Genomic DNA, 27,865 nt, shown 5'->3' with positions numbered 1-27,865 from the left:
CTACCCCCACCGTTATCAACTGACACTGTTTTAGGTGGGATAAATGAAAGTGGTCAACTCTCAAAGTGTGCATGACTGCTTGGATGGTTGTCTTCACCTGTCCGAAGTGTCATGCGCACTTAGCATGTTCCCCACCAGGCTGTGTTACACAACCCGGTGGGGAACATGCCCAGACCCCCAGTCCCCTTCGGCGCTCTAACCAATCACAATACTGCATTGCAGCATTGTGATTCGCTGAGGGCAGCCTGGGTGCTTCCTAGTTCCTGACTTGCCAGGAAGAGAATTAACGACGGAGAGATGTCAGCCGCAGAAAGGTAAGTGGTTTTTTATGTTGCTTTTATTTATTTATTTTAAAACCCATCCACCACTCCTGTTTCCTGCCAGCCGCCACTACAGAAGCACAAACATGTTTTCCTCTGGTCCTGCACCCACATGGTCCTGTTTTAATGACAACTTGGGATAATTCACAGTGCACAACCCGAGCAAGTATAATGTGCAGTTAGTTCGCTATAGGTGCAAAGAGTGTATGGGACACACACATTTCTGACGCTCATAAACCATACTGCACCAGGGTGTAAACGATGCACTGGACTTCAGTAATGCGACAAGGATTCAACTCTACTGCAGCCACACATAGCCTTCTTTGAATGCTATTAAAAAAAAGACAAGAGACCCCAGGCCCCAAGTAATCAAGGCGCTATGAAAAAAGAAAGCAGGTCAACTCCCCTCACCTTTACTGTATAGTCCTGCAAAACAAATTATAGAGAAACTATCTAGACATAAATATGATAAATGTTAAATCTGTGAGTTAGAATAATGCATCTCTGTGTAAAGGTTTCTTCCCTGAGGCCCTGGGTACATGTTTGCGGTAAAACCCCAAGCATTTGTTAAAAAAATGAATAATGAAAGGAGTGCCCCTATCTGCTCTCTGCAGCTGTTGGTGAGCTCCTCACCGCCACACTTCTAATTACTTCATTTAATTGTGGGACTGAGGAGACTCAGAGGAAATCCTCGCTGGAGTTGAGAGGTCAGGGGATGTAGCATAACATTCGCAGACGCTGAAATCATAGCCTGTCCATGAACACCAATTTAATTATCTGCAGGCAATGTCCAATTAGCTTTTCTACCCCCGAGGATAGCAGACTTCATTAATGGTAGTCAAGACTGGTTATTTAGCAGGTGGGTGTCGGGGGGAGGGGTTTTGCCCTGAACAAAGCTGTTTATGAAGGCTAGAATAAAAAACAGACATTTCCTTAGTACAGAATTGCAAATTACAATACTTTGCATAAGAATCCAAAGGAAAAGCACCTCTGGAAGAGGGCATTCGAAGAGACAAAATGACACTGCAGCAGCCCAATGTGCAACACGCCAGGGGGTGCCAGGTTTTCCAAGAACCATCAGATATAGCTCAGGTGAGAAGGGAGCAGGAGGGAGTAGGCAGAAAAATGACCCTACTCCTCAGTCACATGGTTTCAAAATCAGATCATAAGGGGCAGATTTTTCAACACTTTGCGCTGGTGCAAAGTCACAAAACATGCTGACGAAGTAATTACTTCCCAGCACCACCTATAGGTTTTGCTGCAAAACCCAATCTACAATCAATGGTGGGCAGGGCTATATGGCAAAGAATAATGCCTCCTCAAAGCAGGCACTAACAGGGAGAATTAAATTCGCCCTTTCTAGAATTAGCTAAAAGGGCCTTATCTCTCAAGTTTTGCAATTTCTTTAGGTCTTACCTGGAGAAATGTGCACCAGCAAAACTGCGTCCAGGGTAATTATGGGCAAAAAACAGCTGGAAAGGCCATGGCCACGTACATGATTTCCTGTTTAAGACTGCAACAATGGTAATCAGGCACAATAACAACCTATTTTCGTGATCAAAAGGTGCTTCACTAGGAGGATCCTAGTTGTTATCTATTTGACCCAATCAAGCAACCTTGCATGACTTTAGTAAATGAGGGCCAAGTCTCACCTGGCATGCTGGTCGATCAGAAAAATTTGGATATCCCATTCAATTACACTCTGTAATCATTCTAGAAAGGTAGTATGTATAAGCACATTTGGCCAGCCTTATCAAGGCTGTGCACAGATGCAGTGTCACAAAGGTGATGCGAAGTGGTGTTATGTCATTAATTGGGACCTAGTTTCCAGAACCAATCTTGATTTGGGATTGAAGGTAGCCCTAAAGTAATGCAAAGTAATGCTGTGCCCTACTTTGTCTCAAGGGGACATCTCATGGGTTGTACACTGGTGTCCTCCTGCAACCACCCAGGAAGTTTAACACAAAGCCTTATTCACTGAAAAAGATAGGCAGGGCATTGAGCCACAAATGTACGCTTGTCAAGACAGGTGTAACGTTTGAGAAAAGTTGTCTTTTCTCAAAACTTTTCACAACCTTGTAATTGTGTTGCAATGTACAGAGCCCATATTAAGATGAAAAAGTTTAAAATTCTGTCTAAACAAAATATTTGTTGCTGGAATAGTAACCTTCCAGTGCAAACCCTATGCTAGACATCATGCACAATGCAAGCACGGGTGCGTTGTTGAAGGTAGTCTAACGTGCACCAGTGCAGAGAATGACAGCAGCGCCATATCTTAATAGATATGGGGCTGTCCTGCTGTCTCCCTTTCATGCACTGAAGCAACTTTAGTTTCTAAAAAAATACAATACAATGCAATAAAATTTACAAAGTGCTCGGCTGCCATTTATGGAAGACTGTTTCAGAGGGTGCAAAGTGAAGGGTTGGCAGCAAGAAGTTCCAGAGTTTGGTGGTTAGGTAAGAAAAAGAACGTCCTGCTCTTCTTGTCTTGTTGACTCTCAGGACATACAAATTTTTTTGTTACATTGTAGTGGAGGGCCCTCTTCTGATGATAGGGAATTAATCTTTTCCTCAGATAGCCGGGGCCTTTGTGCTCATATGCTCTATGGGCGAGTATAAGAGCTTTAAATTTAATTTAAGCTTAAGGGTCATCTGGGCTGCTGCATTATGAATTATCTGCAAGCAGTGGAGCAGGTAGGCTGGTAAACCTAAATATAAGCTATTTGTATAGTCTAGTTTTGATGTTACCAGAATGTGGATAACAGATTTGTGGCTCTCCTCTAGGATCAGATGAATCATCTTCCTAACTGATTTTGGCGTAAGAAAACAGATGGCAGACACAGATCTGACCAGAGGGTCAAAGGAATATTTGGAATCAAATTTGACCCCCAAGCTTCTTACCGCCACTGCAGGGGAGAAAGGGGAGACGAGCTCCGAGGACCACCAGTTGAGGGCGTCAGGCTTATGGTTAGTGCCAAAAAAGAGAGTCTCTGTTTTATCAGAGTTTAGCTTAAGGCAACTCGCATTCATCCATGCGCCGACAGCCCTCAGGCATACCTAAAATTCCGTCAATGCCCTCACCTTTTTCTCCTGAATGAAAGCACAAATGGTGTATCATCTGCATAAGAGATGATCCCTATGCCCCATGCCTCCACAAACTTAACCAAAGGGCTCAAGTAAATATTAAAAATCATTGGGCTCAAGGCAGATCCCTAAGGTACCCTACAGTGGAGTGGTTTAGCCGCGGATCTAAAGGTAGGAAGAAAAGCACTATGTGAAAGGTCCATCAAATAAGGCTTCCGCCAGGCTCAAGCTGAGCCTTGGATACCCACATCCCATAATCTGTAACGGAGGATAGAGTGGGAGACTATATCAAAGGACGCTGACAAATCAAGAAGGACAACCATGGCTGCTTAGTCCTGAACATGATTGTCCTTATTGAATTCAGCGACCACCAAAAGAGCGGATTTTGTGCTGTAGCCGGCATGGAATCCTGACTGAGTATCATGGAGCAAGTTGTCTAAATCTGGCCAGTGCTAGGCAGTTCATGGTGCTACCGGACACTAATCAGAACCTGCATTTTTCAGAGACTCCTTGGCAAGTTGATCAAATCCCTGCCTGCACAAAGAGAATTTTGAAGCCCTTTCAGGGCAAAACACTTACACTGCTGTGTCAACAAATGGTTGGTTAGTCATGTCTGTGCGTTGTCGTAGTTATAGAATGCCCACTACTCCCAAGCAGCAGTATTCTGTATTCTGTATTCAATGAGCACACATCAGCAGTTCACGTGCTTCAGAGCAATGCATCCCACATGTACACTCATGATATTTGGGAAAAAAAATTCTTATCATGCCAAAGCATTAAAGGGATGATTAAAAATCTACGGGCAGCTTTATCAAGGCTTTGCAACTCGACAGAGTTGGGGTGGGCGATAAAGTCCACTCCACAGGCGCAGTTTGCAGAGTTTTTTCTCATGCGTGGGTCGCCAACATTACGTTGGCAGGCATAAGTGAGAATTTGCATTTCCTACCATGATTTTCGGGCGCTAGAATGGCGTCCGGTGAAATTTTCACAATGAAGGTGGTCGTGGGTCTGACCATTCATGTTGAGAAAGCTGCTGCTCAAGCAGAACATCTACTTGAGTGGAGGATAGAACCAGCACCTCTGTTGTGCTGCATGGTGCCATTCACGCTGATTTTGCAGCGCTGAACATGCTCTCTATGCTAAAAATCAGCGACTAGCGCAACATACCGATTTCCTTCCGCTCAAGGGAATCCGTGGAATTATTATGTAACTCCACGGAATTCTGCGGATGAAACTCCACGACTTCTGCCTGCCCCTACCACAAAGTCAAGCAAAGCAGCACAAATTGTTGAAAGTGTACTTACTGTCTAGTGCAAAACTTTTTCGCTCTGAAAAAGTACCCTTTTTTTTTTAGCACAAATCGAGCTATTTGCTGCGTTGTGGCACTTTGCATCAAGGGAGTATCACATGAAGGGTACTTGGGCATTCCAGCATAACCCACCATGTTTTGACAGTATACCCTTTCTGCTCAAACTGTAATACCGGTTTGCATTAAAAAAGAAAGCCTCCTTTGGGGAGGAATAAACCTATATGTATATTTATTTCTGCAAATGGAATGTTTCAAATATTGTATAAACAGAGGAGTTTGTACTGTAAGAGGGTGCTTCCAGTACAAACCTAAACTAGACAACACACACACACACAGCGTTGCACCATGGTGCAAAGGTGCTTGGAGCTAGACAGTCTCTCATTGCACCACTTCAGGGAAAAAGAGCATCAGCAGACTATATGTTGTAAATATTTATTTGAGCAACTTTCACTCCCTAGCAGCTTTGTCTGCTGTGCTGGGTTGCAATTAATTTTAGTAGATCTTCCCCATACCGCATTCTTTTTCTGGTACAGTAGTGTCGCAGGAGTCACAGTGGCATGCCACTTTGTTTTATAGCACAATGACAGATACAGACGACATATAATTAATACAAACTAAAACATCATTGCCCCTTACTGTTTCATTATCAGAAATGGGCATAGACTGCCTACAAATTGATATTTTAATTATAAACTGCACTGCACACACAGTTGTATATTCTGACAGGCATTTATGTAGTCTTCAAGACATGTGACTGCAGCAATCTTAGCACTTACAGCCCCATTAGAAGCTCAGAACAAGTTGTGCATGTGCCTATTGTGCCGAAGCATTTACCAGATTACACTATGACTAACTGGCTGCTCAAAAAGTTGTGCATTCAATAACAGACAAATAACATGTTCTTCATGTATTCCTCCATCGTATGAGCCTGGTGCAAAACAGCGCCCAGTCATTAAAGTGGATGTGTTTTTTGCACCCATTAATAACGCATGCTTCTAAATGATGCTGTTAACCTGCTTTTGCGTCTTCTTCTGTGTGAAAAAAAATATGTTCACATGCTGATGGGTCTGTGTTAGCTCCATGGTCCATCCATTTCTGTCAGGCGTGTTCAGTTTCCTTTTCCGTTCATCTAGTCAGAGCCCAGTGCATCTCTTCAGCACGTGTGTGCTTTAGAATCAGAAAGTGCAAAGCCTCAGCTGCCAGCTGATGGACATACTGAGCTTGAGAGCTCCCTGACTCTACACAGTCTGGAATGATAAGGACCACAGAGTGGCAGAGATTCAGCAGAAGGCAGCTACGCATGGAGCTACATGTTACTCATCATCCAGGACCTGCAGTCCCATCCCCAGTGCAAATAGCATTTCTCAGGGTATCCTTGGCTTTCTTCAACACCCATGGACCTTTCTCTTGTTACTCCTGCAAATTCAGCGGCACCGACAACTACTCCGCTACGATCACACCTCAGATTCCCGACCCCAACCACCTACAATGCATCCTTCTCAACACCCGCTCGGTCCACAGACACGCCATTGACCTATGGAATCTACTAGACACCATCTCTCCAGACGTCGCCTTCCTAACAGAAACATGGATGAACACTTCCTCCGCCCCAGACATCACCATTGCCATCCCTGAAGACTATAAGATCACACGCAAGGACCGTACCGGCCACACAGGAGGAGGAATCGCTATCGTCCATAAGAAATCAATCCGCATCTCAACCAGCTCTGACGCCAACCTCGCCAACTCCGAACACCTTCACTTCCAGATCCACATCGACCCCAAGACCACACTCAGAGGCACCCTCCTCTACAGACCACCAGGACCCCGCGCAAAATTCAGTGAAGACATCACGGACTTCATCACTCCACACGCGCTCCCCTCCAAAGATTACATCCTTCGGGGAGACCTCAACTTTCACCTTGAAAAGATCAACGACCGCAACACCACCACCCTCTTGGACAACCTCACCAACCTCGGACTTAAACAACTAGTCACTTCCCCCACCCACATCGCAGGTCACACACTCGACCCCATCTTCACCTCCAGCAATCATGTCTACTTCAGCCACACTACGGATCTCCTCTGGACTGACCACAGCTGCGTTCACTTCACCTACAACAAGCCGAAACCCACCAACCACCTCCAACCAACTCTGCAAAGAAACTGGAACAAAATCACCACTGACCAGATCTCCGCATCGCTCCTTCTAAACACCCCAGCCCACTCTTCTAACCCAAACCAAGCCGCCGCCAACCTCACCCTATGGTTATCCAACACCGCCGACACCTTAGCACCACTGAAAAAACGTCAAAGCAAACCTGGCAGCAAGAAGGCCTTATGGTTCAACGACGATCTTAGGAAGTCCAAGAAACTCTGCCGCTCCCTTGAAAAGGCCTGGAAAAAAGACCCAACCACTAGCACCAAGGACGCCTTCAAAAACGCCACCCGCGCTCACCACCAACTTATCCGAAAGGCCAAGAAAACAGCATTCAAGGATCGACTCGACAACAACGCCCACAACAGCAAGGAACTTTTCAACATCGTCAAGGAATTTTCCAATCCCTCGGCCAACTCCAACGACATCACCCCCTCTCAAGCCCTCTGCGACTCCCTAGCCTCATTCTTCCACAACAAGATTGCAGACATCCACAACAGCTTCGACAACCAACCCGGAGACCAACCCACCCAACCATTTGCTGAACATTCTCCCCCCGTGAACACCCTTAACGACTGGAATCCAATCTCCACTGAGGACACCATCCGCCTGATGAATTCTATCCACTCAGGATCCCCCACAGACCCATGTCCTCACCACATCTTCAACAAAGCAGACTCCGTCATAGCACCGCACCTCCGAGACGTCATCAACTGCTCCTTCAACTCCGCCACCTTCCCAGAACACTGGAAACACGCTGAACTCACCGCCCTTCTGAAGAAACCCACAGCGGACCCCACCGAACTCAAAAATTACCGCCCCATTTCGCTCCTTCCATTCCCGGCCAAAGTCATCGAGAAAGCTGTCAACAACCAGCTCGCCGCTTTCCTCGAAGCTAACAAATCCCTCGACTCCTCACAATCTGGCTTCCGAGCAAAACACAGCACTGAGACCGCCCTCATCGCAGCAACAGACGACATTCGAACTCTACTGGACAATGGAGATACAGTCGCCCTCATCCTCCTCGACCTCTCTGCAGCATTCGACACAGTCTGCCACAGCACCCTTTTACAACGCCTCAATAACATCGGAATACAAGGAAAAGCACTTGAATGGATCACCTCGTTCCTCACCGGAAGAACCCAGAGAGTCCGCCTTCCACCATTCAAGTCCAAGGCCACTGAAGTCATCTGTGGCGTACCACAAGGATCCTCACTCAGCCCCACCCTCTTCAACGTATACATGAGCCCCCTCGCGGCCATCGCCCACCAACACAACCTCAACATCATCTCTTACGCGGATGACACTCAACTGATCCTTTCTCTCACCAATGACCCCAGCACCGCCAAAGCTAACCTACACGAAGGTATGAAAGAAGTTGCCGAATGGATGAAACAAAGCCGTCTGAAACTGAACTCAGACAAAACAGAAGTCCTCATCTTAGGTACATCCCCCTCTGCATGGGACGACTCTTGGTGGCCGGAAGCCCTTGGAAAAGCACCCATCCCGACTGACCACGCACGGAACCTAGGCGTCATCCTGGATTCTTCACTCTCAATGAGCAGACAAGTCGGCGCCGTATCCTCATCCTGCTTCAACATTCTTCGCATGCTCAAAAAAACATTTCGCTGGATCCCCACCGAAACCAGGAAAACAGTCACCCATGCTCTGGTCACGAGCCGACTGGACTACGGAAACACCCTAAACTCCAGAAGAAACTCCAACGAATCCAAAACGCCTCAGCCAGGATCATATTAGACATCCCGCGCAACGAACACATCTCTGGTCACCTGAAAGACCTCCACTGGCTACCCGTCAATAAGAGAATCACTTTCCGACTGCTAACCCACGCACACAAATCACTCTACGACATCGGACCGGAATGCCTCAACTCACGATTGTCCTTCTACACCCCCTCCCGCCAACTACGTTCTTCCAACCAAGCCCTCGCCACTGTACCTTGCATCAACAAGACCACCATGGGAGGCAGATCCTTCTCATACCTGGCTGCTAAAACATGGAACTCACTCCCCGCTCACCTTCGCCTTCGCCAGAACCACCTAGCATTCAGAAAGCAACTTAAAACGTGGATATTTGACAAGTAATCCTCCTCCCCTTCCTAAGCGCCTTGAGACCCTCTGGGTATGTAGTGCGCTATATAAATTCTCTGACTTGACTTGACTTGACTTGACTTCAAGCAAAATGGGGAATAATATGCACAAATACCTTGATTTCGTCCTAGTATTGCCCTGATATATGAGGGAGGGTGATGAGGTGGTATGCCTCGAATACTTATCCATAATCTTGTAACTAGTACTCCCCCTTCCTAATCCCTTGCCTAAACCTTTGAAGAAAGGATATGAGGAGGTATGTCTCGAATACATATCCATAATCCTGTTACTCCAACTCCCCCTTCCTAATCCCTTGCCTAAACCTTTGAGGAAAGGAGATGAGGATGTATGCCTCGAATATTTATCCATAATCCTGTTACTCCTACTCCCTTTCCTTGTCCCTTGCCTAAACTTTTGAGGAAAGGAGATGAGGAAGTATGTCTCAAATACCTATCCATAATCTTGTTAATACTACTTCCCTTCCTCGTCCCTTGTTTTAACATACGAGGAGGGGAGATGCGGAGGCTGGCCTCGATTACTTATCTATAACCCCCCTTGCCCTTACTCCCCCTTACCAGGATCTCAGATTTGAGGAATGAAGGTGAGGAGGTATGCCTCAATACTTTTATATCATCATGTTACTCCTTCCCACTTCAGAGGCCTCAGGTGCTATGGAAGAGGAAAGTGGTTGAAGAGGTCATTTTTCTGGTCCACTGCATATTTTGGATTTTTTAGAAAAGGTTACTAGCTGATGAAAGCAAGTAAAAAGCTGAAGATATAATAGACAAACACTCTTTGGTTTGGCTCTGAATCAGTAAGAGTGCTAAAAAAGATGCACCTTTTCTGGCAGTAGTTTGAGGCCCTAAATAAGCAGAAACGAAACAATAACATGAGTGACACTGTGCAGTTTGGTAATACAACAGCTGTAATCATGCTGTCATTTCTGTTGTCATCACTTCAGTGCCACCTGTCAGGGCACTGCAGTCCCAATGCCATTTTGACATGAGTGCTGTGTTTTCCTGTTTACGTTTTCCAACCGTAAAGACTGCCTATCTTTGTGTGTGTGTGTGTTTGCATATGTGTGTCTGTGACTGTATGTGTGTGCATGTTTATGTGTGTTGTTTTCTGTTGTGTTTGAATTTGCTTTTTATGGGATACGGCCCAGGTGAAGTAGAGAACATGCATGCTCCTTGTGAATCCCAACCAGTTTTGTTTTTTGGTGTACTATAGTATTCTCATCTTATCCCAGTACTGAAAGACATCCAATGAGTGTTTCAAGCGGGGGTGGGAAAGGACTAGGAGAGTTTGGAAAACCAGAGTGCAAGAGACACTGCAGTGAGGAGCTTTTATTCCGAGACTCTGACTGTAAATTTCCATGTAATGCTTTCTGCTTCAAAGCAATTCAAATTACTTTTCTTTGCTATTCAAGGTGAAATTCAGTGCAAAAACTTGTACAAGATCCCCTTGAGCAACCTCGTTGGGCGGAGCATTGAACGGCCACTCAAGTCCCCGTTAGTCACGAAGGTCGTCACCACACCAACTTCCAGTGGTATTGTGTCGATTCCTGTCACTCACTCCTTGTCGCTGTCTCGCATGGAAATCAAGGAAATTGCAAGCCGGACAAGGAAAGAACTTTTGGGTAAGACATAACAATGTAGATCAATCAGCACAAAGCAAAGTAGCTTGACAATCTGGTATTTTAATGCTGACAGCTGTGCACTACTAAAACATGGTGTGTTTTGATTAGGTCCTAACTGGTCGATATCTACCCAAGACTTTCATAATTAGTACCTAGGGGGAAACATCCTTTACAACGCAACTTTTACTCCGCACTACCATTACGACGCAGCTATTACAACGCAAGTCATTACAACGACTTGCGCTGGAGGGCGCTCTAGGATAGGGAATAGTTTAATTACTATCCAACACCTTCCCTACTATCCACGGGGACTGGAGTTGGAATAGTAAATTAAACTATTCCACTATCCAGCGCCCCCCAACGCAAGTCGTTGTAACGACTTGCGTTGTAAAAGTTGCGTCGCAATGGCATGCGGAGTGAAAGCATGCGTTGTAATGACATACATCCGTACCTAGGACCAGCCTCATTACAGTATAAATCCACATTTAACTATGCCTTCTTCCTCTAAAGGTTGCCTGTGAAGTTCACGAAGCTCTAATGAAGAACTACAGCTGTGGTTCTCAATATTTTGACTTTCCAATGTTAGGACCCCCCTCTAATCAGTTTCTACAATTTCAACCTCAAAATACATCAAACAAATACATACATTATGAAATATTTTATTTAATTCCCGAACCAAAAAATATGCAAAAATCGAAATTTTACTTTTAAAGGGGAGCTTCAACCTCTTAAAAATGTAGTGCCCGATTGGTTATGACAAATGGAGTAAAATCAAACAAGGTAGCGGAGGACTTTACCCAGCATTTACTGCGCCTGCCAAATTGAGGGATCAGCCTGCTGCCATTTCTATATATTGAAAGGAACCAACACCAAAGCGGGTCCTGTCAATGTTGGAAAGGTTTGACAAACCTTTTTTCAAACATGATGGCATGCTGTCAAACTTTTCCAAAGTTTTTATTTTTAAAAACAAACTCCCAAAGCGGGAGTCTGCTTTAAAATAATAGAAAAGTGAATGGTGCACACACCATGGGATATTTGTCCCATTGTGTGGGGGTTCTTTTTTTCTCTGTCCCTCACAGTCAGGCTTTACCTGGTTGTGAGGTATAGGAAAAACGCTAACAGGTACATGCATCAATATTGCATTTTGCGATTCCTTAATTGTGAAAAATAAGGAATCGCAATTAAGGAATTGCAAAATGCAATGCATCAAGAAATCGCTAAAGAAATTGCGATTTCTTAACATTCCTTAATTGCGACTCACAAATTGCGAATCGCAATTAAGGAATTTTAAGAAATCGCTATTTTTAAAGTGATTTCTTCTTGCATACCATTTTGCTATTCCTTATTAGCGATTCCTTATTTTTCGCTAATAAGGATTCGCAAAATGGATGCTTGCTGCATCTAGGGGATAGTCATTTATGGCATAATATTTTTTTTAATGAGCTAAAAATACTCAATAAGAAAGATCCCTATCTAAGTCCAGAACCTTCTTTCCACATTTTCTACCAAGTCTATCTATCCTCTCTGTGACTTCATACCTCCTCATTTAAAAAAGTAATCTTTCAATGTTTCTATCATTGTCCATTTAAGTCTATGGTGAGCGAAAGTGGAAACCGGAGATATGATTTTTAAAGAATAAACACTTGCTAGTGCTTAAAAAACAAGAGCATCAATTTGGAATATCTGGTTGTGCTTGACCAGGTCAAAGTCAAAGTTTGAGGCCAACCGCGATGGAGACCTTATTGAATACAATAGGCTGAAGGACTCGGTCAAATTTTTACCTTTGCACTCAGAAACTTTTCTGGAGGATTTGATCTCGATGTCGAGCGGGCCTCTCCAGCAGACCAGATTCATAGCAGCTTTGTCTGCTTGGTCTAGCGGGAGCACCGGGTCAACATCTGGAAGTCTAGAGGGCCAGAGCTTTCAGCAGGATGAACCTGAAATCCAGGCCGGGTCGCAGTTCGACGTAATCGGCTTGACTCTTGAAGTTTGGTGGTTCACCTAATGGAGCTTTTTCTCCAAACTTCTGGAACTTCTTCCTGAAGTTACCCCTGCAGGTTCACAGTGTCCAAAATGCCAATCCAAGATGGTACTTGGTATGTTGAGACTGCAATTCCTACAATGCACCTAGCCAGATCCTTAACAGTCCATTGGACACACTCCAGGATGGGACTTCTTGGTAGAGATGATGCAGCTGAGCTCTGTTAACCTGTAGTTGGCAGGGACCACTCCTTAATACTTGTGACATTAAGCAAAGTACTTAGGCTTGTAGTACCAGATTGTGCAACAGGTGCAGTCCTTTGGGTGCAGATCAGGGATCCAGCAGGGAAGTCCCTCTCCTCCTTGTTGTTCTAGGCAGTAAATCCGAGTTGCTTGGCAACTCTTCCATATTTATTCATTGTTCCTGGGCGTCAAGCAGGGGCCACACTTGACCAATGGGATGCAGGGTGCCACTCTCAGGTAAGACCACTTCCTTCAACGTGTGGCATATTCTTGTCTCAGAACGCACTATTATTCTAAAACCCAAGATGGAGAAACTTTCTCCAGGAGGGTTAGATGTGGCTAAGCCAACCTACTGGTGTGGCCAAAATTCTCTAATTCTCCCCTTCCAGCCCGATCACTATTCTATTTACAGGGGCTCAGTGTGGCTGGAGGTGCAGGATGTGGGGATGAGCCTCTGGTATTCTAAAGTGTAATTTTCCCTCTGAATTCCAGTTTGGCTACTCCATCCATATCCTGCCTTTTGATTCTGCAGTTCTTCAACCACAGGAAATACTGTGCCTCTTTAGCAGGCCAATTCACACCTCATTAAGACAGTTTGGCCCAACCTGGCAGAGGCTCGCCAATCAGGAAAGGGCTGCTGGAAGACTGGAATTTGACTTAAAGAAAAGAAAGTTCTACAACTTCTTTTCTGTAATATTTATTATAAATCTAACAGTTACAAGTTGTTGGATTTATCATAGCTATCAGGTTGAGTCTTTGAATGACATTTCTAGCTCGCTCCTCTCTATGTTCATACTTAAATAAAATACTCCAATGTTAGCCTATGGAGCTAGTTTTCTACAATAAGGAACAACATAGTTTTACCCTCACTAGGGCTTATAAAACATCTTTTATAATGTCCCTTCTTATAGTTACAAAGCACTGTACCCCTAGGGGCATCTAGGGGAGACCTTTGTGGTGACTTATATGTAAAAATAAGATTGGTTGCAGTTCTGAGAATCTGCCCCTTTGCGAGAAGTTTTTAGCTTCATGCATCTGGGCCTAAACTCCATTCTTTCCCTCATTTATTTAAACAGATGGATTCATATCTGCATTAACAGTTCAATGCTTATTTACTTCAGCTTGTTCTATGTTAAACACTTTTAATTCAACAACTCCTATTCCAGCAAAATTGCAATAAGTAGGGCCTCGCGTTTGTCAGCAATATAGAATGTCGGCACTGTAGTTGTCCATCAGAACAATTGCTTTGATGCAAAGGTATATGCTCAAGGAAGCAGTACATTTTAGGAATAATGGCCAAAATAACTCAGAAAGAGGTGAGGATTCATTGGTTTAATGAATCTGAGGAAAAATGTTCGCAAGTCTTACATAGACAGAGAAAGATTTTCAGGTAATAAAGATTTACAAGAGTTAAGACATTTCCCTGAATTCTTGGAATTTCATCAGTAGCACAACAATCAAATTGGTAATGCAGACTTGGAACAGCTCTTTAGCTACTACTTCTTGAAGACTTTTGCAGTATGGGCTAGCGCCGTTCAATGCAAGGCTATGTCACCAATTGAGAGGGATTTGAACTGAGGTCCTTACCTTAGCAGAAACCAGTGGCACCATCTCAATATGAGGCATGGGGCAGGATCACCGACAGCCACATTAACCAGCTGGAAACATTAGAAAGTCCTCTAAGTATAGCTTGAAATTAGTAACACCAATTAAAAATCCAGGGAATTAAATAATAGAAAATACAATCTGCTGCTGATTTTTTAAATTTATATTGAGTGGTTGCACAAGTAAATGTAATACAGTACCATTTCAGGAAATGTAGCAGGATAACTTTGATCATCCAACGTGGCTCACTTGTGTTTCATTTTGAGTAAGCTGTGATTCTCAATGAAAGAGTATCCCTATGCTTTGTGCATTTTCCCAAAAGGGAATTACTTATTTGAGGGCTAATTTATGAGTCATATTTATGTAGGTCTGTTGGAGGAGCCGGCATCCAAATCAGAAGGAGCCCCGAAACAAACGAAGATGACCCGGAAACGGATTGAAGGAGAAGCCAAACAAGGAGCTGTACGGTCAACAAGCAATGACAGGTAAATCTGTCACAGTTGCAAAGCTGGGGTACAATTCTACACAAAGGATAAATGCAAAGAACTGAGTAGAAACTAAGGTTAAATGATCATAAGATGAGTTGTCACACACTAAAATGCACAGATGGATAGGATTCATTTCCTTTGAGATTAGAAAAATAACATCTTTGAAAAGTACTTTTATGATTTAAAGATTTACCACAATATAAACAATTTCTCATTGGTGTTAATAATAGAAATGTAGATAAGCAGAACAAATCATATTTGGTTTGAGATATATTCTTTTATTTAGTTTCTAAGGCACAAACTTTGCCAAGAGAAAGGAGAGCACAGTACAAAGAGCATATGAGGAACAAAAGAACAGACACAGTGGATGCAAAAGAATATTGGTGGAATTTTAGTTCCATATTTCGCTCTTAGAATGACACCAGGTGGAGGCAGGGAGTCACACATCAACTGACCAGATGTATGATGCTTTTTAGCGTGCTCAAGCGGGTCTTAGAGCCGCTTGAGCACGCTCAAAAGAATGGGCCCATGTACAAAACAGTATTTTGCGATTCGCAAATAAATTGCGACTCGCAAAATACTGTTTTGCAACACGCTATTAGGAAGGGACATTCTCTTCCTAATAGCGACCGCAAAGCTATGTACCAATGTTTTGCAACCACAATTGCAGTCGCAAAACACTTGCAAATTACCACCTATTTCAAGTAGGTGGTAATGCATACGCAAATGGGAAGGGGTCCCCATGGGACCCCTTCCCCTTCACAAATGCATCTAATATTATTTTTTAAGGGCAGGCAGTTGTCCCAGGGACCACTGCCTGCTCTTAAAAATTTAAAGAAAAACTTTACATTTTTTCTTTTTTAAATGCATCCCATTTTCCTTTAAGGAAAACGGGCTGGATTTAAAAAAAAAGCTGCTTTATTTTAAAGCAGTCCCAGACATGGTGGCCTGCTTAGCCCAGCAGGCAGCTATCCCAGGGAGGGCCTGTCATTCTCAATGGGCTCACAAATTGCGAGAGGCTCGTTAATATTCATGAGCCTCGCAATTTGTGAACCCATTGGGAATCACAAACAATGTTAAACACACTGTTGTACATGCCAAATAGCGCCTCGCAAATTGCGAGTCACAAATGCTCCACAATTTGCGAGGCGCTATTTGGCAGGTCATATATCTGGCCCAGAGACTCTTATGATCCTAGGCGCAGAGCATGGCAAAGACCTGTCTTAGATTAATGGAAAATTCCAGGTTAGTAGTGATTTGTGTCTGGGTAATCATGATTCTCCCGCCACTGTTTTTTTAATATGCGAGACAAGTCATTGTTGAAAAGAGAAGGCTTTGTAGTTAATACAGATCATTCTTGTTTTAAATGGTAGAAAATACAGGGAAACGAGGATGCAGTAGTCAATCTTTCACCCAATAATAACAATAATAATTTGAGTAATTGACATGCAAACCCATCTCAATAATATAGTAGTCTGAAAATCACAAAGAGAATCTTAATTTCATCTGAGAGAGTAATCATTGCATTATTCCATTTTGAAAGTGAGCTTTGATTTTCTTCAGCCATCCTAGGAGTAAATATTTTGTTATAGTCTAATTGATGCATTGAAAATTTAAATTCATCCGACTACACATGTTTGAAAATACTTGTTGTAGGTTTGGAAGATTTGGTTTAGGTATACAGATATTATACAACAATGATTATAAGTAAAAGGAGACCCATGGGAGATTCCACAACTAATATTACCCAGTGGCCTGCTGGATTCCACATATTCGTTTAGTCCCTATTTCTTCCACAAGTTTTTAAATAAAAGGTATAGTACAAGCTAGCACTTGTGTGTGGTACTGTAGCATTATGCTCTTTTGGCGGACATCTAATTGCTATAATTCACAGTTATTGTTTTGATTTTTAAGGAGGTAGAGTTGTTATTTAGTAGTTTTTCCAATAGTTTTAATGTCATTGGTGGAATATTGTGCAAAAAAGTGTTTTTGTTAGGTGCTAGTAGGAAACATGCTACTTATAAAAAGGTCAGATAAATGCATTTGGATGGAAGAGTTACTGTCTTTGAGAACAGTCTGTCATGATGTAATAGACTTGAATATAGTGTGATGCCATTCGACCCTCAATGGAGGTTAGCACTACTTAAAATGATTTCCTTATTAAAAACAATGGCAGAAATTGCTGCCAATTTTAAAAGTTTTGTTTTGATCAAAATAGTTTCAAAAAATTCAGAGCACTCAACTAATATTGTATAAAATGCTGATTTCAGGAAATAAGGTATGGTCTTGAAAAAGACTTAGTTGTTTGTATTGATGTAGGTAGTAATGCCTTTAAGAGGCCAGTTTCTAGAACACTTCTGTAACTTTAAAAAATGAACTTCTAATAACAATGTAAACTTTTTCCTTGCAGGATAGTCAGTGGTTCGTTCGAAAGCAATTCTGAAGAACAGCGTCACTATTCCACCAGTTCGGATCCTGACACCAATGTAAGCGTTGAGGGAAGTCCCCCTTTAAGCAGCAGACCATTTCAGTTCACAGCATCTTTCGATGAAGACATTGTTGACTTGAAGTGAAGACAATCATGTCTCTTGTCTCTCCTCATCCTCTTTCCTTTGTTATCAGAGTTCATTTGGCTCTATAGCAACATCACAACAGCTCTAAGTGGTGCCAAGTGGATGCGGATTTGGAGGTTGTCACTCTTTAATACCTCCAGAAACAACACATTCTGACACAATGAATGTGCTTCCAGTATCCTTCAGGCATCCTTCTCCTTCAATCAACCTTCTATTACTTTTTTTTACAAAGAAAGTATGGATTAAAAATAGTATTTATTCTTCTTCACATATGTAATTATGTTAAAAAATAACTTGATATGTTGTCATGCGCTACATTCACTACACTTTGTCAATATCAAATATTGTTTATTACACACAAGTCACATTATAAATAAATTATATATGAAGATATTATTTTTTAGGTAGGGGTGGGATATTTATATCAAGTTAAAATACAAACTTCCTAAACCGAGAACTTGAGTAGTTCTTGGTAACTTTGAGTTCTCATAACCAACTAACATCTACACCAGATCTGGTATATTGAATTGGGGTTTTATATCACTGTGATCTTTGATACCATCAGGGTTGCTATTTAAGTCAAAGGAATTATATTTATGATATAATTCTATTTACATTAGGTCTCTAAATTTGGATTCCAATTAACTGATTAATACAATATTATCCTGGAATGTACAACACCCATCTGACAAGCCCTTATAATTAGTATATGAAGAAAAAGGCAAAATTATAAAATATTCTTTTTTTGAATTATATTTGCCATGTGCTGAGTTTAGCAGTGAAAATGTGAAGGTGTTATCCCATTTAATACTCCTGGTGTTCTAGACCTATGCTCTTGTGCACATGTACAAAAGTGGATCTGAGCTGTAAAAGTAAGCATTTCCTCCATGAGTAAGTGTAATTCAGGAGTACTTTATGAGTAAACCACACTCGCTCACAGTTTGTGAATTAGACCGAGTATTTTCAGTTCCAAAACATATTAATTTACTATAATTGTTTAAAACATAAAAACCATTTGGGTGAAATTGAGCACCCTGCTACTTACATTTGTTCTGTGCTTGATGGTCACAGTAACTATTTTGCTTTTTAGAGAGGTCTAAATGTATAGCTGTTTCGCCTTTAACGCAAAAGTCCAAGCTAGCAATACTTTCAGTTAGCATGGTCACTTATTGGCGAGAGAGCTGCACCTCAAGTCACAACCTCTACTATCGCCAAGGATCTTTGAAATAGTAAGGAGTCCAAATCTACCATATTGGGAGTCAATTGTTAAAATTTGCCAAACGGAGCCTTCATATTTATTTTCAAATAATAGAGACATCATGTGCATTCCTTTTACTTTTAGAAATCTCTAACCTATGATGTACAAAGTTCACTTTCTCTGTGCAAGCTTGTAGAGTAACTTAGGTCATTTGAGTGATTCGTGCTGCTATTTTGGCATCTTGACTGCTGCAGGAACAATTCCAGGAAGTGCCTGAAGAGGCAGCAGCTGCAATGTGGAGCCACAGAGCATCTGTTGCAGCTCCCATGGCTCACCAAAATCAAGATAAGGGCAGGCCTCTATAGGTCTTCATAGAAATTCATATACCATGGAGAACTTAGTGCAGCATTGCTGCTATTTCCCATGAGAACAATAATGAGTGATAATGCAATAGAAAGGAAGATTGTGCTGCAAAATCTGGCATCCCTTGACCCTACTATTGAAAGTCACTCATTGATAATGGAATACGCACCTATTTTTTTCATTTTTAGTTAGCTGTATAAAATCTCATAGAAAATATACTGTATAAAGACAATGGTACCTCTATGTTAGTCTTCCTCTGGGTTCTTTAGTGTTCTACTGAGTAATTGCACGGATGAGGTTCTTCAGTGTTGTATCCTCCATAAAAAAAAAAAGTGAGCATATTGAGTGTCTGCAACCACAAATAGGTCTAGCATCACCAACATGAAAAGCATTCAGTTTTCAAGTACACAAAATATAAATTGTCAGGTATAATGTAATGGTCATCCGCATGTTAGAAGTCTATACATTCTCTCTTCTGTACTTCTTCTGTTTCTGAATGCATCATTTTGTTACAAGCCCTAAATTTACTGTCAGAACTTCAAAACGAATAGTAACCTAAATAGTGAGTCATGTGCGGAGAAAAAAGCCCTTGACCCAGCATATTTAAGTGTTTTTATTTTGTAGTATTTACGGTAGGGGTCACGGTTTAAATGTGCATGCCATATTTGAAACCCCACCCCCAGCAGTCCCAATCTTTCAGCAATTATGTTCTACAGAACGACTAGAGCTTAGACTCAGTAAAGAAGTGATCTAGGCACTTTTTTGTAGCTTGTATGCACTGATCCATATATCAAGAACACATTTTTGGGTGAGGCACCAAAGCCTCATAATGTGCACTTTGTCACTTAATGCTGGATGCACCTTACTATTTATGGCTGCATTTCTTATGACCAATAAAGTCATTCCGGGGAACCAACTTTGCTTCCCCTAGTTTTTAATCCTGCTGTGATTTTTATCTCCTCTCTTCAAGTTTTGTATATTGGAATGGGAAATGAAATATAGTTGAAACTTTCCTTATTACAGATGTATAAAGTTCAAAATGGGGTGGAAATACCTTGCAAAAATACCTCCATATTCTATCTGGCATAATTTTCTTAGGTAATATTAAATTTTCAAGTACATTTGTGGTTCAGTGGTAGAATTCTCTTCTGCCACATGAATTAAAAATCAAATAAAAAGGTTGTTTGCACCTAATTGTTTTAAATGATAAAGAAGATCTACTGTTTGCATTCCATTTTTGACTATGGAAAAGTGGCATCAGGCACTACTTGGCTATTTTGAAACTTTCCTTTAAAATTCAGCCTCAGAGACTAAGTTTCTGTACTTTTTAAATTATAAAGCCAACAAAATAGACTGATTGTGAAACAATTCTATAGTGAAATCTTTAAATAAAGGACTGTAATGGTGGGTAGTTGTTCAATTGTCATAGGAATATATCCTTCTACTGAAAAAAAGTGCCATGTGGCTTGACGCACAAAGAAATGCATAAATATCTAGAGGTGTCTCATGCAATTACTGGCAGCAGACTCCATAATTGTTTCTCAAAACTTGACAATATTTTCTATTTGTTAAAAAACTCCCTGGCATACAAGAGCAATTCATGATTTGCAAACATGGGGCTTATACGTTTATATGAATCACAAACAGTCCTGGCCCATGCCAGTTTTCTAAGCATTATTTGTGCATAGTTTTCAAGTTACAGGTATGCTAGATATCTATAGTTAGACATTTGTAAAATACTAAAATAACCATTATTAACCATTCATTTCTTTTTTCTGTACATGAAAACTATCTGTGCATACACAAAGCTATGTTAGTGAATTGAACTTGGTATTTGCAGTACTCATCCATTATGAGTTATTTGGTATCTCAGGCAAGAAAAAAGAAGAGAAGTAGTAAGAATATATCCATCTATGCTCTCAACCTTTGGAGCACCCCCCCACAACTTTTTTGTGAGACTGCCTCCCTTCTTCTGACCTTTATAATTGAACTTAAAGTCCTCCTTTACTCCTGACACTAACCCACATATCCTCCCCCTTCTCCAGATCATCGACCCTGTCCTGAAATGTTTGCAGTTTTGGCTAACCTGTTTATTGTAATGTCTTGTTGACCTTTTGTAAATGGTTCCTTCTCTAACCTGCATGCATACTGTCTGTTCCTCTGCCTCTCTCGCATAGGCTTGGAATGTATAAACACCCTCAATCAAATAAATGTATGTTTTCAAACCTACACACACATTCACACACACTCTGTGGAAAAGAGCAATAACAGCACATATTTTTTCATACTTAGATCGTTTTGGTGTACACTTGGAAGTAAAATGGGAGAAAAAAATGCAATCATAATGCATGTGTACAACCACAGCATCAGTTTGTTTGCATTACAGTAGCTGACCACTCCTAAGACGCTCCCCTTGGACTGAGCACATCTAACCATACAAGGAGATATTACAAATATAGATGTGATGTAACTTTCCTTAGTCTTCTCACACAAACACAGATGCAAGCGTCATAGGCTGCAGATTTCTGATCACCTCTGGGTACCGCAGGTGGAAGCTATAACTTTTGAGTGAAAATCTCAATTATGGAGGGACATAGCCTGGTGAATCAAGCCCATTAAGAGCCTATTCAGCATTGGGTCAGGTCCAGGGCTGCACTTGAAGTGAAATGATTTCTAGTACATTAGTCTATTGCCAAGTGCCATTGGTGAATTTATGCTAACAGAAAAAGAAAGAATTGGATGGAAGGCTTAGTATGAACCTGTCAACAGGTGATGTGACTGACAGATGAGGCTTTTAGCTTGAGCTTCTGCAGTCGATAATGGAATTCAACCTGCCTATGAGGCTTGGAATGGATATAGTCACACCACATTACTATCAAAGTCATTCATCTTATTTTCCATGTAAGCAAAAATCACAGGACACACAAATGCATATACACAAATAATATTAAAAAGTCTATAACTGAATAAACCCACAGATATTTCCTAAAGACTTTTTTTGCGTAGCAGCTAGATTTTGAGGTTCAAGGCTGCAATAAAAAATGTTATCCATGACTTTAATCATTTAGGATTTTGCCCAAGACACGTACGGTAGTAATCAATGTGGGGTGAATGAGCTAATATCACACAAGCTCCATTTTGTTGTGACCATTCGCTCCAAAGGGCTTATCATTACATTGATGCCCAGTGTGCATCTCCATCAGTACTAGGATGGGGATTTTTAATCCTCTGAGGAGCCTGAAAATTGACTTTCAAAGTTATACTTATGATATCCAAGTGGTGGTTCATCTCTACCAGGATCCTATGATGTTTTATGAGAGTTATTTGACCAGAACCAAGTCTGAATGGCAGCTACTGGGATTATTTACTAATGTTTAGTTTGGTGTTTGTGTGCTGACATTTTGCAATGCAACAAAACGCATTGCATCAATTAATCACACTTTATCAATATCGAAAAGCACGTGGCTACAGTAAAAGATTGCATCCGGACAATCCTTACTAAATATAGGTCTGGCTGGCTCGGTCCTACGCAAACCCTGCATAGATAGATGCCTGCAGGTACTGATTTTTTCCTCAAGAGCAAAGGAACAAGAGAGATCTTTTCCACAATGTTGATCTTGTATTTCTGAGTCCCCACCATCAGACAGCGTAGACTGTGATTTTACTTTGCAGTAATAGTGGGGTACAGTGGGGTATGGAAGCCCCTGACTATTTAAGAATTTGAAGATGTGGGCTTTGAGGAAATTTTTAATGGAACTTCCCAAAATGAATCTGTGCTAACAAAACTCTCTGGCATGTGGAGAGTGACTAATGAAGTTTCTATGTCTAATGTGGACAATGTTATCCTCATATATTTGAAACTACCATCAATTATCTCTCTTTTGGCTTTTGTCCTTGCTGCCAATATTATCAGTATATGATGTGAATTCTCTGAACAGACCTTTTATGTGTGGAAAGACTGGGCTCCTAATCATGTTGGAGTACTATCATTAATTCCTATTTAGACATTCAGGTTGCCTTCTTTCATGGATTTCCTTTTCATTCAGTTGTCCATGTCACTGTATATTGACAAACACGATGGAGTAACTAATAGATGAAGAATGAACCATCAACATGGTTCAATTTCTTTAATAACTATGTGAACCACAATTACTTGAATGCTGTCAAAAGACCTTTGGAGATGTAAGAATGACTTTTTTCCTTTAAAGTAAGCTCTCTCAGTGTGTAAAAATCCCTGTAATCTAGTGACACGTCCAACTTAGAAGGCAAGTTTGCATTTACAACCAGAGTAACCTACTGCATGAGCGAGGCATCATGTATATTCTCTAACAATTTCAATACTATGGATTCAGTTGGAGGGCCAGCATGACTACTACTGAAACCTTGAATCTTTGGCACTTATAGCTCATCAGAATCTATTAGAAGTGAGGTAGAGGGTTACTGTTATGATGGCTGATGCTTTATAATTACGTTTAGATAGCAATGGGTGACTCTCGCACATAAAGTGAACCAAAGAGAATTTATATTTTGGTATACATTTTATTTATGAAAGCAAAGAAAGGGCCCCAAAAATGTCTCTGATAGTCTGAATAATAGCTTTAATGGTGAACAGTAATGATGCAGAGCTTGATTTGCAAAAGCCTTTATGAGTATGGGAAATAGCAGTACAGGACCCCTCTGTAGTGTCCTCTTACATACCTTTGTAAATTGGACTTAAACTATCCAACTGCTTAATAGTAAAAGTGTTTGTATTAATTACATATTGATACTCCCTAAATATTCCAATATTATTCTAAATATAGGCATTTTGAGGCTAATTTGCAAATGCATGCAAGAACACATAGGAGTGCTTCAAGAGTACTATTACACATACTCCAGAGTACCTCTGTCCATAGGCCCCTATTGAATTTAAGATGCTGATAAAGAATATTTTTGATTTGTATTCTTTTAGAATCGTCATGTCAGTGTGTCATCCATTCTTGAACCTATTCAAGGCAGTTTGCAATTTCAACTTCATTTACACATCCATCCATATATGGAAACTGATCTGGTTTTTACCTACATTCATCTAGATGCCCATCCTACAAACTGAGATGATTTAAGTGTGTGAGAGAATTCACATACTGAATATTACAAACCAGAGTGGATATCTATATTGGTGCCTGAACCTCGCCTGTACAACCTCAAAGTTGCTTCCCCTAAATGGAGTGATTGAGGTCTTTCTGAACTCAGACAGTGCAATCAAAGTAAGGCCTTCTTAGAGACTTGTGTGGTGCACGAAGTCAGAGCTACACACAGAGATGTCAGGGTGTTATTGCGTCCATGTTACATGAGTCAATGTGCCCTCTTCCATGTCAATTAGCAAGTTATTAGTACCTAGACATTAATGAAATTATGTTTGATTATCATGGAAAAATTTCCATGTGGAGTAAATACATACAGATGAGATATGACAAGTTCTAATCAGACAACTAATTTAGGACTATATTTAATAAGTGCTTAATCAGTTTTCATCAAAGATGGACCAAAGTTGTAAGAAGCAATTTGACTGGGAGATTCATGAGCTATGCAAATCATGGTTACATACGTTTGTTGCAGTTCAGGGCAGTTTCTAAAGATTTTACTGTAGAGTCACAATGCACTAGCTATGGCACCTATAAAACAGTAATGTAAAGAAAATCAGTATCATAAACCATCTAGGTTTTTAAACTGCCAAAGGTTGTATTATTCTAAAATGTATTTTCAAACAGAATACCCCTGCATAGCAATTCTGTTAATGTTTTTCCCTGTTTACAAGTATCCAATGTCACATTTGCTCCTTTTACTCCAAGGCCTTATGTGGAAAGATAAGTGTGCACCAGACATACTGTATATTTGCCTATATCTAAATTAAGACATACATGTACATATTATTATCTAAACATTACTGTAGTACATGTGTGTGCATGTTGCCAGAATTCATTAATTCATACCTTTCATACCTTAGCACTAAAATGCAATACAACAGCTTTACTGCTGTAGCTAACATGATCCAGATCAGGATGTTTCTACTGTAAATTCAGGAATGAGAAATCATTGGTATTCTATTTTACCAAGAGGGCTGCCTATCAAGATCATTCCTACAAATGTGTGCAGTCTACTGTTTTAGAGCGTTGGAGAGAATTCACTCCATAAGTATTACACTGTGTTCATGCTACCATAGCAAAGACTTGTCAATTCAAAATCAACCTCAACTCATGTTCAGTGTAAGTTGCCACAAAAGCTCTTTGTTAAAATCCACTTTTGTCAACAAATACCATCAAATGTGTTGACTTAGACCTAAAAGTCTTAGAATAGCAATGAACAGATACGTCAGCATGTATATCGTGTTTGTCAAAACAAGTGTTATTAAACTATACACCATTTTTGTATGATTTAACAACATCTAAGTACGTAAGAAGCTAACAACATGTGGTTCCATGCTAATTTCAGAGCAATTCAAAGGAGAACGTAATACATGAGAATTATCTACAGGGGGTTTACATTTCCGTCTCTTCTACACCATCATCAATAATTTGTACTGTGCTACACTAAGTCATAAAGACATTTGAGCCCAACACGGACTAGAACCACAGGGTCTTCAACTTTTTCCTGAACAAATGATTGGAGCAAATTTTGTGGACCAAACAGGGGAGGTCAGTCCAGACACTGCATGGTTGGGTGCAAAGTGCAGTTACTGGGCCAGGGCCTCGCTCACCTCTACTGATCAGGAGTGTAGGACACATGTAACGAGGAAAGGAAAAACATTTTAAAAAATTCAAATAATGTCCATTGTAGGTCTTTTGAGGTCTGCAGTGGGTGGTGGTGGATGACGCAAATAGGAAAACAAACACTTAAATATTTTAAAACAGCCAGATTCATAAAATAAATCGGTTAGCTTGTTTTTCACAAGAAACCAAACAAAACACTGATTAGTGGCAGTGTTCCATTTTCGGGCAAACTGGCAATGCATCAACTTCTCATATATGTCAACCCTTTGCATACTTTAAAAGTTGGGCAAAATGTCCTGTCCCATCATGTATAGCCGCTACTGAATTTTGAAGTCCTTTGAACTCGAAGTGCAGATTCCGAATGTTTTTCCGTACTGCATATCAGGAAGTTGCTCAGAGGAATTCCCGATTTAAAGAACATCATGCGATTATTTTGTGTTGTCTTTCCTTCTGTTGCCTTGCATCCTCTCCACAGGGAAAGCCCTCCAGCCTATGTAATGCATGCCTGCTTTGTCCTCTTTCTGCAATTGCACTTGAGAAGATCAAACGCCTCTGTTTACCTGTTTAAATGTGAACTCTCGAACACTACTAGGAGCCTTGAGGAAACAATTTAAAGAAACAAAAAATGGGAATATTTTTGCAGATTTATTTACTTCTTGTTATTTATTGAGTATTTATCTTGTTGAATGGAAGATGTTAAAGATGCTAAGCTTTGTACAGATTTGTTTGTCAGCCCTGTTACTTTTTGTTTCAAACCCTTGATTTTTAGCAGTGGTTTTGTACCTTAATGATAACGTACTGTTAGACTGTTGCTGAACCTATGTGATATAAACAATGAACTACCACCAAGTGTCTTAAAATATATTGTATTGCCATTGTTTTTAATGCCAAGTGATAATGTAAATGTTTTGTCTTTCGAATGTGGCCTGTAAAGAAATGGAGTTGTTAGTATAATTACTACAGATATTTCAAGTGATGTAGACCACTGCTGTGAGGGTAGGTACTTTTTGTTCTTGATATGTAATAAATATTTATGAAATTTGAACTTGTAGTCTATTGTCCTGATTGTTAAATTTTTTTTAATTAAAATCTTTATCGGAAAAACAAGCTATTATGGTTCAATTGGGAGCTGCATCTATAAACTATATTTCTGACTGAAATGGAAGAGAAGTTTCAGACTCCGGCTCACTAGACTGGAAAGACCACAAATCAGCTTTTCACACGGTGTTGTATGACAGAATCTCATGATAAAGAATAGAAAGATCCAAATTGTTGACTTAACATACATATAATATAAAACACATGAACATCAACTGCAAAATTATCACAGACCAAAATATCAACATCAATATCAATAAGTATTATTGTAACCAAAAAGAAAAATAATTATTTTTGAAATGTAATACATTAAAAATATACCATTAGGAACATGTAAAATTAATTAAATATCTATTAAAAATACATTTATACAAATGCATGTATCTTTAAAATAACTTTAACAGATACAAATATAAGGATATTAATAAAAAATTAAAATACATGTTTTACTAATAAAAATAAGTCTTAAATGAAAATTGTAATATTATTTGTTTTGTAAAACAATGTTATAAAGTTCTAACCTAGTTAGAGACATAAATCCACCAAAAAGCATCAAACTTAGCACATGTCTGTAGCTGACTTATTACACCATCTTAAATCATTTGTACATTAAAATCCTACACTGAAAAACTTAATTCTTTACATTTTTGGGCATTACATTAACTCATGCCCTGCCATTCCAAGTTGGACTCAGTTATTCTTCAATGCTTCCAAATACCATCCTTTCCAAGCAGACCCAGAGTGGTTATGCAGACATCCGCAAGCTCTATATATCAGCTTCTCCAATGACATGCTATGATCCATTCCACTCACTCATACCTCCTGGTTTGGCGGTTCACTGTTTTCTCAAGAGCTCTGCGCTATCATATTTGAGCATCATGAGCTCCAGCTTGATCATAGTCAATTTGTGCCTGCCTCTGTCTCAATTTGAGGTGTAGTGTAACAGG

The 27,865-nt window shown here is 40.6% G+C and overlaps 1 protein-coding gene across 1 annotated transcript in view; it reads left to right on the top strand.

The window, feature by feature from the left end:
* The window catches only part of GARNL3 (GTPase activating Rap/RanGAP domain like 3), a 1,031,878-nt gene extending 1,005,013 nt beyond the window's left edge, over positions 1-26,865 (top strand). Inside the window, exons 27-29 of the mRNA XM_078641846.1 lie at positions 10,412-10,621; positions 14,817-14,934; positions 17,348-26,865. Of these exons, the coding sequence (XP_078497972.1) occupies positions 10,412-10,621; positions 14,817-14,934; positions 17,348-17,510 (491 nt within the window). The 3' untranslated portion in view covers positions 17,511-26,865. The remainder of the gene's footprint in view (positions 1-10,411; positions 10,622-14,816; positions 14,935-17,347) is intronic.
* The last annotated feature ends 1,000 nt before the right edge of the window (positions 26,866-27,865 follow it).

The sequence above is a fragment of the Lissotriton helveticus genome, chromosome 5_1 (assembly GCF_964261635.1).
Source record: "Lissotriton helveticus chromosome 5_1, aLisHel1.1, whole genome shotgun sequence".
NCBI classification, from domain to species: Eukaryota; Metazoa; Chordata; class Amphibia; order Caudata; family Salamandridae; genus Lissotriton; species Lissotriton helveticus.
Note: the sequence above shows the minus strand (reverse complement) of the source record. Positions and strands in the feature narration are given on the sequence as shown.